At 45.0% G+C, this 11,583-nt stretch overlaps 1 protein-coding gene across 2 annotated transcripts in view; it reads right to left on the minus strand.

Annotated features, from left to right (window-relative positions):
- The window catches only part of mdn1 (midasin AAA ATPase 1), a 146,251-nt gene that overhangs the window by 51,660 nt on the left and 83,008 nt on the right, over positions 1 to 11,583 (minus strand). For both annotated transcript variants that reach the window (XM_061703734.1, XM_061703735.1), the window contains 11 exons: positions 10,650 to 10,766; positions 10,370 to 10,578; positions 10,139 to 10,287; positions 6,941 to 7,140; positions 4,135 to 4,355; positions 3,770 to 3,883; positions 1,209 to 1,338; positions 753 to 859; positions 498 to 631; positions 204 to 370; positions 13 to 133 (listed from right to left, as the gene is read on the minus strand). In XM_061703734.1, the coding sequence (XP_061559718.1) occupies positions 13 to 133; positions 204 to 370; positions 498 to 631; positions 753 to 859; positions 1,209 to 1,338; positions 3,770 to 3,883; positions 4,135 to 4,355; positions 6,941 to 7,140; positions 10,139 to 10,287; positions 10,370 to 10,578; positions 10,650 to 10,766 (1,669 nt within the window). The remainder of the gene's footprint in view (positions 1 to 12; positions 134 to 203; positions 371 to 497; positions 632 to 752; positions 860 to 1,208; positions 1,339 to 3,769; positions 3,884 to 4,134; positions 4,356 to 6,940; positions 7,141 to 10,138; positions 10,288 to 10,369; positions 10,579 to 10,649; positions 10,767 to 11,583) is intronic.

The following is an 11,583-nucleotide window of genomic DNA, read 5'->3' on the forward strand; positions in this document are numbered from 1 at the left end:
AGGCTTTCCAACCTTGAACGGCAGACATTTTCCCAGTGTTCTCTGGATGCCTTTCAGAGCCAAAGCCACAGACACCGGAGTGGACAGAAGAGTCTCAATTGCTCCTCCAACTGCTTTTAGCTCCTTGTAGCATCTGGGGAAAATGTATGCCAGCTATTATAATCATGGAAATTGTACGAGTTCATATCGGGGAACTCGCTTACTCTAATGTGACGTCAGCATCTCCCAGCAGGAGGAGGGGCAGACGCAGGATGAGGTGCTTCTGCACCCACTGCCAGTGCATTGACATCACAGCGACCCCTTGAGTATCTGCTGGCATCGTGTTGCAAACATTCCAGAAATGATCAAGCCACTGCAGGAGCCGCAAGATCTAAATATGAAATTACATGTGAAGTTGTATGAGAAGGGAAGTCCAAGAAAAGCAAGGCTTCGGCAGCCCATGGGTTGGTTTTACTTTGTCATAGTAATGGATAGTAAAAGGAGCAGCACGAGTTGACCTCAAACATAACGTGGTCTGGGATGTAAGCCTTCCCGCTGTGCACCGCCTGGAGCGTGAAGGAATCCCACAGGTCAAAGAAGGTGTGGAGGTGTATCAGTACCGGATGAGCCAGGTGACCAATGTCCACAGTCCCTGTGTTGGCAGAAAAACCCAAGTACATTCTGATTTTGACTGTATATACCCACCAAATGTATAAGCCAGTCGGGAGGATATCAGGTAAAACAACGTGTGTACTTCAGGTCCCTGTGCAGACCTTTGGAGAAGGCTGTGGCTATTCTCAGGGCACAGTTATGAGCAGACAGGTTGACAGTACAGGTGCAAATTACTGCTCTCTCTTCTCTGTCCTTCAGAAGCGCAATCCTGGAAGGAAGGAAGGAAGGAAGGAAGGAAGTCAATCAACTTGCACATGATGAATGACCAATACAAACTGTTTGTAAGTTTCACAAAATGTCAATTCGGCAACTTTGAGCAGATTTGCAATTGATATGCCAAAACATATGACCAGTATATAATTCAGATATGAAATGTTACAATTCCCAGTTACAATAATTACTTTTTAAACACATTTTTAAGTGACGGTCAATGTAAACATTTCCCTATGTTTAGCTCATTGCTATAGTTGTACCTGCGTATATGCCCCATTTTGTGAACTGCATGACGTGCGTGCAAGTATGCACAGAATAATAATTACGCGGCGTCAATCTCCCACCTGTTGGCAACTGCATTCAGAGCCTCCAGAAACTCCGTATATCTTTTCTCATCCTCAAAGTTACACTTGTTGGCTAAAATGTCCAAGTACTGCTTGTTCCATCGCATGTCCACCAGAATCCTGTGCTCATCTGGAGGGATACAAAAAAAAAAAATACTCAACAAGTCTGTGACGAAGAATATTTGTAATGTATGCATCAAGATTCCTCTAAGTGATGCAACAGTATTTTTGTTTGGTTAGTATACTGCAGCCTTCCTTTAGTACACTCTCTTGGAAAATATATATATTGAATTTTTTTCCCCCTTGAGCCATCACCTTATCGTGGTGGAGGCTTTGTTTGTTCCAATGATCCTAGGAGCTAAGTTGTCTGGGGCTTCACGCCCCCTGGTAGGGTCAACCATTGCAAACAGGTCCTAGGTGAGGGACCAAACAAAGCAGGGCTCAAAGACCCCTATGGTGAATAAAACAAATGGTTTTAGGTTTCCCTTTCCCGGACGTTGCTGACCCCTCTGGAGCTAGGTCTGGAGGTGGGGCTTGAAGGCGAGCGTCTGGTGGCCAGGCCTGCATCCACGGGGTCCGGCGGGGCACAGCCCAAAAGGGTAACGTGGGTCTCCCTTCCCATGGGCTCACCACCTGTGAGAGGAGCCATAGGGGTCGGGTGAAGTGTGAGCTGGGACCTCGAGGGTGCATGGGAGCTCGCCCAACCAGTCTACATGTGTTTTGTGGACTTGGAGAAGGCGTTCGGCCGTGTCCCTCGGGGAGTCCAGTGGGGTGTGCTTTGCGAGTATGGGTACCGAACCCCCTGATACGGGTTGTTCGGTCCCTGCACAACCAATGTCAGAATTTGGTCTGCATTGCTGACAGTAAGTCGGACCCGTTTCCGGTGAGGGTTGGACTCCGTCAAGGCTGCACTTTGTCACCGATTCTGTATGGACAGAATTTCAAGGCGCAGCCGAGGCGTAGAGGGGGTCCGGTTTGGTGGCCTCAGTATTGCATCTCTGCTTTTTGCAGATGATGTGGTTCTGTTGGCTTCATCAAGCCGTGACTTCCAACTCTCACTGGAGCAGTTCGCAACTGAGTGTGAAGCGGCTGGGATGAGAATCAGCACCTCCAAATCTGAGACCATGGTCCTCAGTCGGACAATGGTGGAGTGCCCTCTCCGGGTCGGAGATGATATCCTGCCCCAAGTGTAGGAGTTCAAGTTTCTCGGGGTCTTGTTCACGAGTGAGGGAAGAATTCAACGGGAGGAGTATCGGTGCAGCGTCTGCAGCGATGCAGACTTTGTATTGGTCCGTTGTGGTGAAGACGCAAGTCCCACCCTTGAGGACTTGCACGCTGCCAGAACTGAGACAAGAGCGTGCAAAATCCTCTCTGACCCTCCGCACCCCGGTCACCGGCTCTTCCAGCTCCTTGCCTCAGGTAGGCGCTACCGATCAATGCAAACTAGAACTAGCAGAAATTCCAACAGCTTCTTCCCTCTTGCGATCAACTTCTTAAACAGCTAACTTACAATTCCATTGCAACATCCTGGCAATTTGTTGACTTGAGTTTGTTGTCACATTTCTGTGGGGCCAATTATGTATTGCTCGTGCACTCACTGTAGTCGTCTCGCCACGCTGCACTATTTGCATATACTGGCCACTCATGCCAGAGTAGCATCTGCTCCATTTGCACACCGATTGAGGAGTATCTGCAACATTTGCACAATCGACATTGTCCCAGATGATCGCACTACTCGTCACTTTAAACTATACAATGGTCATTGCACCAGACTATTGCAATATTAGTCATTCAAACTGCTCTAAGTGCTAGAGGACTGTGCAACTTTCGCACAATTGTCAAAAAAAATAAAATGTACCGGCATTTCCAGATAACCATTAACCCTTTATTGCTCAGTGACTGTTTTTTTTTGTCAATGTCTTTATGTCTCCAAAGTGTTCTCTGTCAATTGATTGTCTGTTGTCGTACTAGAGCGGCTCCAACTACCGGAGAGAAATTCCTTGTGTGGTTTTTTTGGAGATACCTGGCAAATAAAGATGACTCTGATTCTGAAGCCTAAAGGCGAAGCTCTCAATTTACCGGTCGATCTACGTGCCTACTCTCACCTATGGTCACGACCTGAAAGACCGAAAGAACAAGATCCCGGATCCAAGCGGCCGAAATGAGTTTCCTCCGCAGGGTGTCCGGGCTCTGCTTTAGAGAGAGGGTGAGAAGCTCGGTCATCCGGGAGGATCTCAGAGTAGAGCCGCTGCTCCTCCACATCAAAAGGAGCCAGATGAGGTGGCTGGGGCATCTGTTTAGGATGCCTCCCGGACGCCTCCCTGGTGAGATGTTCCAAACACGTCCCACCAGGAGGAGACCCCGGGGACAACCCAGGACACGCTGGAGATACTATGTCTCTCGGATGGCCTAGGAACGTCTCGGGATCCCCTTGGAAGAGCTGGAGGAAGTGGCTGGGGAGAGGGAAGTCTGGGTTTCCCTGATAAAGCTACTGCCCCTGCGATCCGACCTCGGATAAGCGGAAGAAAATAGATGGATGGAAAATTTTAATAAAAGTTTACCGATGTTGTTTGGCTGCAGAAGCTCAGCGAGGGATTTGACCTGAGCAGCAAGTTCACTACTGAAAACAGCCTTCAGAGCTCGGTTTCCTGCTTCCACTTGAACCAGAGCCAGAGCTGCAAAACCAGAGAATCGTGTTTTAGTTTAGGTCTTTCATATTGAACAGACAAAATACAATGTTCATTAGATGCCATCTATACTTTTAAATATATTCAGTATTATCTGAACAAATACTAAATGTCAAGAAAGATGGTACTAGTGTACAATTAGAAATTATTCAGCTGTCAACTATCAAGAATATGTATTGCACTAGATTGAATTCTGAAATCTTTATACGGCTGTTAGTGAATCACATCTAATAACCAACCTGGGGCATATCTGTAGCTCTTTCCCAGATGTGAGAGCCAGGAACTGCGCATGATCCAGTCTCCATGAGAAGCACGCTCAGTGACAAGTCTGACTGCTGTTGGCATCAGCTGCAGCATATCTTGCTCCACACTTTCCCCTCCCTCCAAGAAGACCAGATCTTCATGGAAGCCAGTGCTCTGAAGTGCCTTCTGCAGGTCCCTCAGACATAGTGGGCGATTTCTTTAAAAACAAAAACAAAAAACAATTAAAAAAAAAAAAAAAGAATGGGTTGAATTATATCTGAGAGTGAATTACAGTCCCCTACAAAGGTATTGGAAGGGCAAGGTCAATTCCTTTGTTCCTTAGGAACAGACAAATTAACTTAAAGTGAATAACATTGAATATTTGGTGGCATAACCCTTACTTGCAATAACTGCAGTCGCGTGATTGACTTGGCCAGCCAGTCTAAGATGAAGTCCTTTGTTGTGTTTTGGGTCATTGTCAGAATTCATTCTGCTGCTCCCATCATGAGTTATATCAACAACAAAGACTAGTGAGCCTGTTCCAGAGGCAGCCATGCAAGCCCAAGCCATGACATGACCTCCACCGTGCTTCACAGATGAGCTTCTGTGTTTTGGATCAGAAGCAGATCGTTTCTTTCTCCATACTTTGGCCTTTCCATCACTTTGGTAGAGGTTAATCTTGGTCTCATCAGTCAGTAAAAACTTTGATCCAAAACCTCTGTGGCTCATCTCTCTCTCTCTTTGCAAAATCCAATCTGGCCTTCTGATTCTTTTCGCTGACGAGCAGTTTGCATCTTGTGGTATGGCCTGTATATTTCTTCTCTCGAAGTCTTCGAACAGTGGATTGTGATACCTTCACCCCAACCCTGTGGAGGATGTCAGTGATGTCACTGACTGTTGTCTTTGGGTGATTCCTCACAGCTCTCACAATGTTTCTGTCATCAACTGCTGGTGATACCCTTGGCCAACCTGTTCGATGTCTGTTGCTCAGTACAACAGTAGTTTCTCTCTTTTTCAGGACATTCCACATTGTTGTATTGGCTATGCCCAATGTTTGTGCAATAGCTCTGATGGATTTTCCCTCCTCTCGCAGCTTCAATATGGTTAGCTTTTCTCCCATAGATAGCTCTCTGGTCTTCATGTTTGCGAAACAGCAAATGCAGTTTTCACAGGTGAATCCCAAAGCCAAAAACAAGCACTTTCTGATGTTTAAGCAATCAATCTAAAAGGCAATACCTGAGCCACTGGAAACACCGATCAGTCACATGTTCCTATAAATTTGCTCACTTGAAAAGTGGGTGGCTTTGAACAAAAGGTGCTCAGTCCTGAGTTGTTTAACACATCTAAATGCAAATATAAAATAAAAGCTGGAATTCTGAACCTCTGTCTCATAGTCATCTTTTGATCTGAACCCCAAACCTTTCAGTATACAACCAAAACAAAGGAATTGACCTTGCCGTTCCAATAGTTTTGGAGGGGACTATGTATTGGACAAGCAGATCTATTTTGTTTCATATACGTTGCTCGGTGGCTCAGAGAAGATGTAATCCATTTATTTCGTATGATGCTACACGATTAACAAAACTGACTCAGCTGTTACCGTTTATCCAACTCCCCACCAAGGCGAAAAGCTAGAAACCCACATCAGTAGTGTGATAAACTTATCTGGACAGTAATGCCAGGTGAAAATGTGGCTGAATTACCAGTGTTTTTCAACCTTCATTGTACCAAGGCATATATTTTGCATCAGAAAGTCTCACAGCACACAACCAAACAAAAATGTCACAAAGTCGATACACAGGTTAATTATGAGGTGTGTCAGAAAGACTGATCATTGGTTGTAAATAATTTTCAGGGGCCTCACTTATCAACGCTACTTCCACACAAAATGACGTCTGAAAGATGCGTACAGAGGATTCTGCGCTCTTTGTGAACTATCAAAAAGAAACGACACAAAAAAAGCACAGCGGCCTCACTCATCAACACTACGTACGCACAAAACAGGACCTGAAAGATTTGTACTCCGGTGTCCAGAGTTATGTGACCTATCAAAACAATGATGTATGTATGGGAATTCTAACCCATCCATACACACATTTTGGCGACAAGGAAATTTAGCGACGCATGAGGTGGTGAATAGAAGCCATGCCTCATGTCCAATTTCCCTTCATATCAAACGTTAATTATTGATTAGATTTTGTACTTTGTGTATTATTTTGTTGTTGTGTTGTCTGTCCTTTTTAAAGAATGATACTCCTCATGGCTTTGAATTGCCCTCAGGGACAACTAAAGTAGATGCATCGATCAATCGATTGAGATGGATATGCTGCTAAATTACATTTGCGTGTGGTGAAGGGCCGAAAGTCTTGTTTGGGAGCTAATTTTAAGTCGGACATTTTTATTATTTTTTTTCTTCCTCTACAGCTGCACTCACTTCGTCCACTGAAGCAATGACGTCCTGCCACCGGCTGCGTTTCGCTTCCAATGCCACCTTCCTCACTGAGAAGCATGTCAGCTTCTGTCTCTGAAAAGTTTCTTTTTTTTTTTCCCCTCTACAGTTTGATAGAATTTTGGCCGTACGCCATTTGTAGCTTTTCTGCGCAAGTACGCTTTTATTTAGTAAGAAACCAGATCAATTCACTGAAAGTGGAACATTTCCTGCGGCACACCTGATGAACTGTTATGGCACACTATTGCGCTGGGGCACAGTGGTTGAGAATCACTGACTTAATATATCGGAAAGTGTTGGGAAGCACTGGCTTAATATACGGAAAAGTGTTGGGATTCAATGCTGATCCTTACCGTTTACCCTGTAAACTGAGAGTGTTGAGGCAAAATGACAGCACCTGCCCATCTCGGAGGACAGTTGAGAAACAGGAATCTTCGGTGGAGAGTAATGCGGAAGGGAAGCTGTCGGGCCAAACTCCAGGACAAAGTAACCCAGTGTCCCAGTTGTCGGTGTCCAGAATAGCCAGGTGCTGCTCAATCACTTGCTGGGCTAGCTGGAAAAATAACATGCAGTACATTGTACAATACAGTATATCCTCTGGAGCTGATGAACACGCACCACAAGACAAGACAAGAGAAAAAAGAATCCAAAAACCTACATTGTGTGATATCACAACAGACTGATTTCATACAAAAACATTTTTTCATGATATTTTAAAGCTCGATTTGGTAGGTAGAGCCCGTTGGAGCCGTCTTTGCTTGGGACTTTTCATCTTGAATTTGGCCATGGAGACTTGCTTCGATTTCTGGTTATAGGTGATAGAATTTAAGTGGAGAGGTTTGAAAGTCCCACTGATCCTAGGAGCTCAGTTGTCAGGGGCTTTATGCCTCTGCGATGGTCACCCAAACCGGGATCAGAAAAAGCGCTGCTCAAAATTCTGCCAAAAGTGGAAGTATTTTTCCCTGGCCCCGTCGCAGGTCACCGGGCTGCACCTCTGAAACCGGGCTCGGGGTGGCGCTCTATAGCGAGCAACTGGTTGCCAGTCCAGCACCCATGTGCCCGGCTCCTTTCATCTGGAGAGGGGGACAAGGACGTTGTGCATCGCCGCTCCTCTTCGCCATGTTTATAAAACCCATATAAGACAGGGAAGTAGGCAGAGGTCAGACATAAAAGGGATAACAATGGAGTCGGGGGAGCAAAAGCTCACCTTATTTGCAATCTCCTCCTGCACGAGAAAGCAAGAGAGTGCTGTGACGCTCTTTCGATCATTGCTATGAATCCCATTTGAATTCAAAGCAACCCGTTGCAATATGATTGGCTGCCCGCTGCCCCACAATTGACTTTCTTCCCGATAGAACACGCTATTACCCACAGAAAGTATTGCACGTCACAGACGGGCCAGTACGCCGTTTTTCTTCTGGCCGGTGGCGATTTATTCATTCGAAACGGAAAGTGTGAGCTGTCAATTCATCTGGACTACTGGTGAGCAAGCTGCCTACCTTGTAAAGTCCAGTAAGCCGGTAAACTCCTCCTTTTCTTTTTACACACAACATTATCAATGCTGCTATATTTGTCATGTGAATAAAACCGAAAGCCCGAGTGACGTCACGTATGATCGTTTGAAAATGTGATGGTGCGTGTGTGTCTGTCTGTCTGTCTCAAGCCCATTTATAGCATATGAAGATACTGCATGTGCAACGTTAAAAAGCCCAGACTCCTTTAAAGATGATTGCATAGGAAAACAAACCATCATTCAAATAAAGTGCTATAATTACAGTAGTTTTTCCATGTTCTCTTTGGGACTATGATTTTAAATAGGTAAATTAGTTGGTTTTGCGAGTGAATAATTTGCAAAATATTGTGAATGACCATAAATGATACTTTTATATGGTGGTGGTACACTTATGCAATCATTTGTAAATGTATGTTAATCATATGGTTGTGGTAATGCTCAAAATGAAGCGGAAGAGGGTAAGGAGCCCTCACGACAAGAGCTGGCTGCTGGCCCCTTTCGTCGAAGAAAGGATGAAATATTATTCAAGCCTTGGAAAATGAAAACATATGATTGACATTGCCTTGGGGAAAACAAAGCATGTCAAAGCTTGTTTAAGGTTTGTTGAACAACATTTGGACACGCCAGTTAAATACGAGGAGAATATAGTCTGGTCTGATGAGAGCAAAATTTAACTGTTTGGATGCGAGAATGCACACCATGTTTGGAAGAGAAATGGCACTGCACGTCACCCTCAAAACACCATACCAACAGTGAAGGTCGGAGGTGGGAACATGATGGTGTGGGGCTGCTTTTCAGCAAACGGTAATGGTAAACTTTACATGATTGAAGGAAGGATCATTGGACAAATGTACCGAGATATTCTTGACAAAAGTCTGCTGCCATCTACGAGGAAAATGGAAATGAAACGCGGGTGTACATTTCAGCGGGATAATGATCCAAAACATACTGCCAAGGAAACTCTCAGTTGGTTTCAAAGAAAACAAATAAAGCTGCTAGAATGGCCCTGTCTTGCATCGAATCGAAAATCTATGGAAAGACCTGAAACTCAAGGCCCATAAAAGAAGCCCACGGAACCTTCAAGATTCAATGAAAAAAAAAAAAGTGTAATTAAAAAAGGAAAAGAAAAGAACGACAATGTTATCTGTTTTTGTTGTCGCCTGTTTGTGAATAATAATGAACACGTATTGTCAAAAATAGAGTTTGCAAAGATGCATAAGCACAGATAGTTCATTGCGAACACCATCTTCAAGCAAAAGGGTGTTTCCAGTATACTGAAGAAACCCTAGGCAGCATTGCGATCATCAACTTTGTGGCTGTGTGATCGGATTTGCGGTCGTAGGTCTTGGGCACTCTTGTGAAGAGAAGGGTGGAGCTATCAACATGAACCAGGAAATGTGTGTTGGCCCTGAGTCAAGGTGAGCAGCATGCATCTCATCCCAACTAAAGCCATTGGTGATGGTGCATCACGTCCCCCTTCCCGAGACGCCGGACAAGACTGTCAGCGCAGCGACTGCAGTCATGGCGACTGTGCAGCACGCTGTCGTGGTGACAATAGCTCAGCTGGAAGACAGAGCTCTCAATATAGTGTCGGTCCACACTCTCACTTATGGTCACAAGTTCTGAGTAGTGACCAAAAGAACAAGATCACAGATACAAGGGGCCAAAATAAGTTTCCTCTGCAGATGGTCTGGGCTCTCTCTCGAGATTGGATCGTAAGCTTGGTCACCAGGGAGGGGTTCAGAGGACAGCTGCTGATCCTCCGCATCAAGAGGAACCAGAGGAAGTGGCTCAGGCATATCGTTAATCAAATGGGAGGAGGTCCCAGGTAAGACCCAGGACATTCTGAAGAGACCGTCTCTCGGCTGGGCTGGGAACGTCCCTGGATTCCCCGGAAAGTGCTGGACAAAGTGGCCAGGGAGAAGGAAGTCTGGGCCTCTTTGCTTAGGCTGCTACCACAGTGTATCTATTCATCGAAGTCATCTAAGCAAGAATCATCAAATGATGCATTTCAGAACGCATTCATGATACTTGATACCTTTTGGCTGGCAGTGGTGTGCTGACTGAAGGAGTAAGCCTCTCGACAGGCATGCTGCAGTGCACAGGGCAAATCCACACCTCTCTGAAGCTGGCAGTACAGTAGAGTGGCAGCATGGAACATTGAGGCCACCGATGACACAGGGGAATCTAGAGTAACGAAAGCAGTATTTGATTTTGTACACCGCCAGAGTAGCCAGCGGCATCATGAAATTGTGTAGCTGATGCTTACCCCAGATGGCAGATTTGATGCTATTGTGGATTTCAATCAGCAAATTACACACACAATCACCAGTCACTCCTGCAGTGTGAAGCAATGTTTTCAAATCCAGCGTGTCCCAGGAGAGTCCGTCATTTTCCCCAGGGATGTAAATCTCTACCCCTCTGTTCCTCATGGCCCTGGAGAGCTCCCCATGCACAGGGTCCATTGTCAGGAACAACCTGCTCAGTTCAAATAAAATGAAATGTTATTGATGATTAGTAAGAGAAAGTTAACATAACTTGAATACTACCTGAAGTTAGGGTGTGGCGTAATTATTGGGGTTTTCCCATCTATGACTCCACGTTCATTAATAGTGAGCGATCCACCAGGTTCCAGCAGGGCATTGAGGCGATCCAAAACAGAGGCACTGAACACATCATACACAATCCAGTTCAAATACCTCAATATCTCGGGCTTTCAAAATCGTTAATGGCAGGACAAGGTGTCAGTTTCTCAGGACATAAGAAATCATTTACATTTGGAAATTGAGATCCGAATTTGGCCCACAAGCGTTGTGGCTTTTCAACATGCAGCAAATTCCATTCTCATCAGTTTCAAGTCATTGCAGTCATGATCGTGGCATTTTCATTCTTTCGAAAGGATCAACAATTTTTCCTGTGTACAAGGAAATGAAGAAAACGCTGTACCTACTGTGAACAGCAGGCTTAGTTATGTTCTGAGGGTGCTTTACTGAATCCAGCACAGGGTGTTTTGAACCCGTGCTATGAAATCTCAAGACTATCAAGGCATTCCAGAATCAAATGTTCTGCCTGGTGTCACAGTTGCAGGTCATGGGTCTTCCAACACACTCAAGACACAAACACACAGCTAATAAAAAAAACAAAGTGGCTAAGAAGAAAACAGACTATTCTGAAGAGTCCTGATATGAACAATATAGGACATGTGAAAAAAGCCCAAGCACACAGTCTGGAGAAGGCACCCTTTAAAATTGACAAGGTCGGAGCACTTTGCTCATGAATGGTGGGCCAAAATACCTGTCAACACATGCTAGGAGTTTGCTTGAGAATTACAGCAATCATTTGATTGCAGTGATTCCCTCAAAAGGTTGTGTCATCAAATTTAGTTCAAGGTCAAAGAATTTTTGTCCAGACCATTTTCCATTGGGGGTTTTTCTTGTATGAACAGAGGGTTCAACCATTTTGTCCATGTTTGTACTGTATACA

The sequence above is a fragment of the Phycodurus eques genome, chromosome 18 (assembly GCF_024500275.1).
Source record: "Phycodurus eques isolate BA_2022a chromosome 18, UOR_Pequ_1.1, whole genome shotgun sequence".
In the NCBI taxonomy this organism is placed as follows: domain Eukaryota; kingdom Metazoa; phylum Chordata; class Actinopteri; order Syngnathiformes; family Syngnathidae; genus Phycodurus; species Phycodurus eques.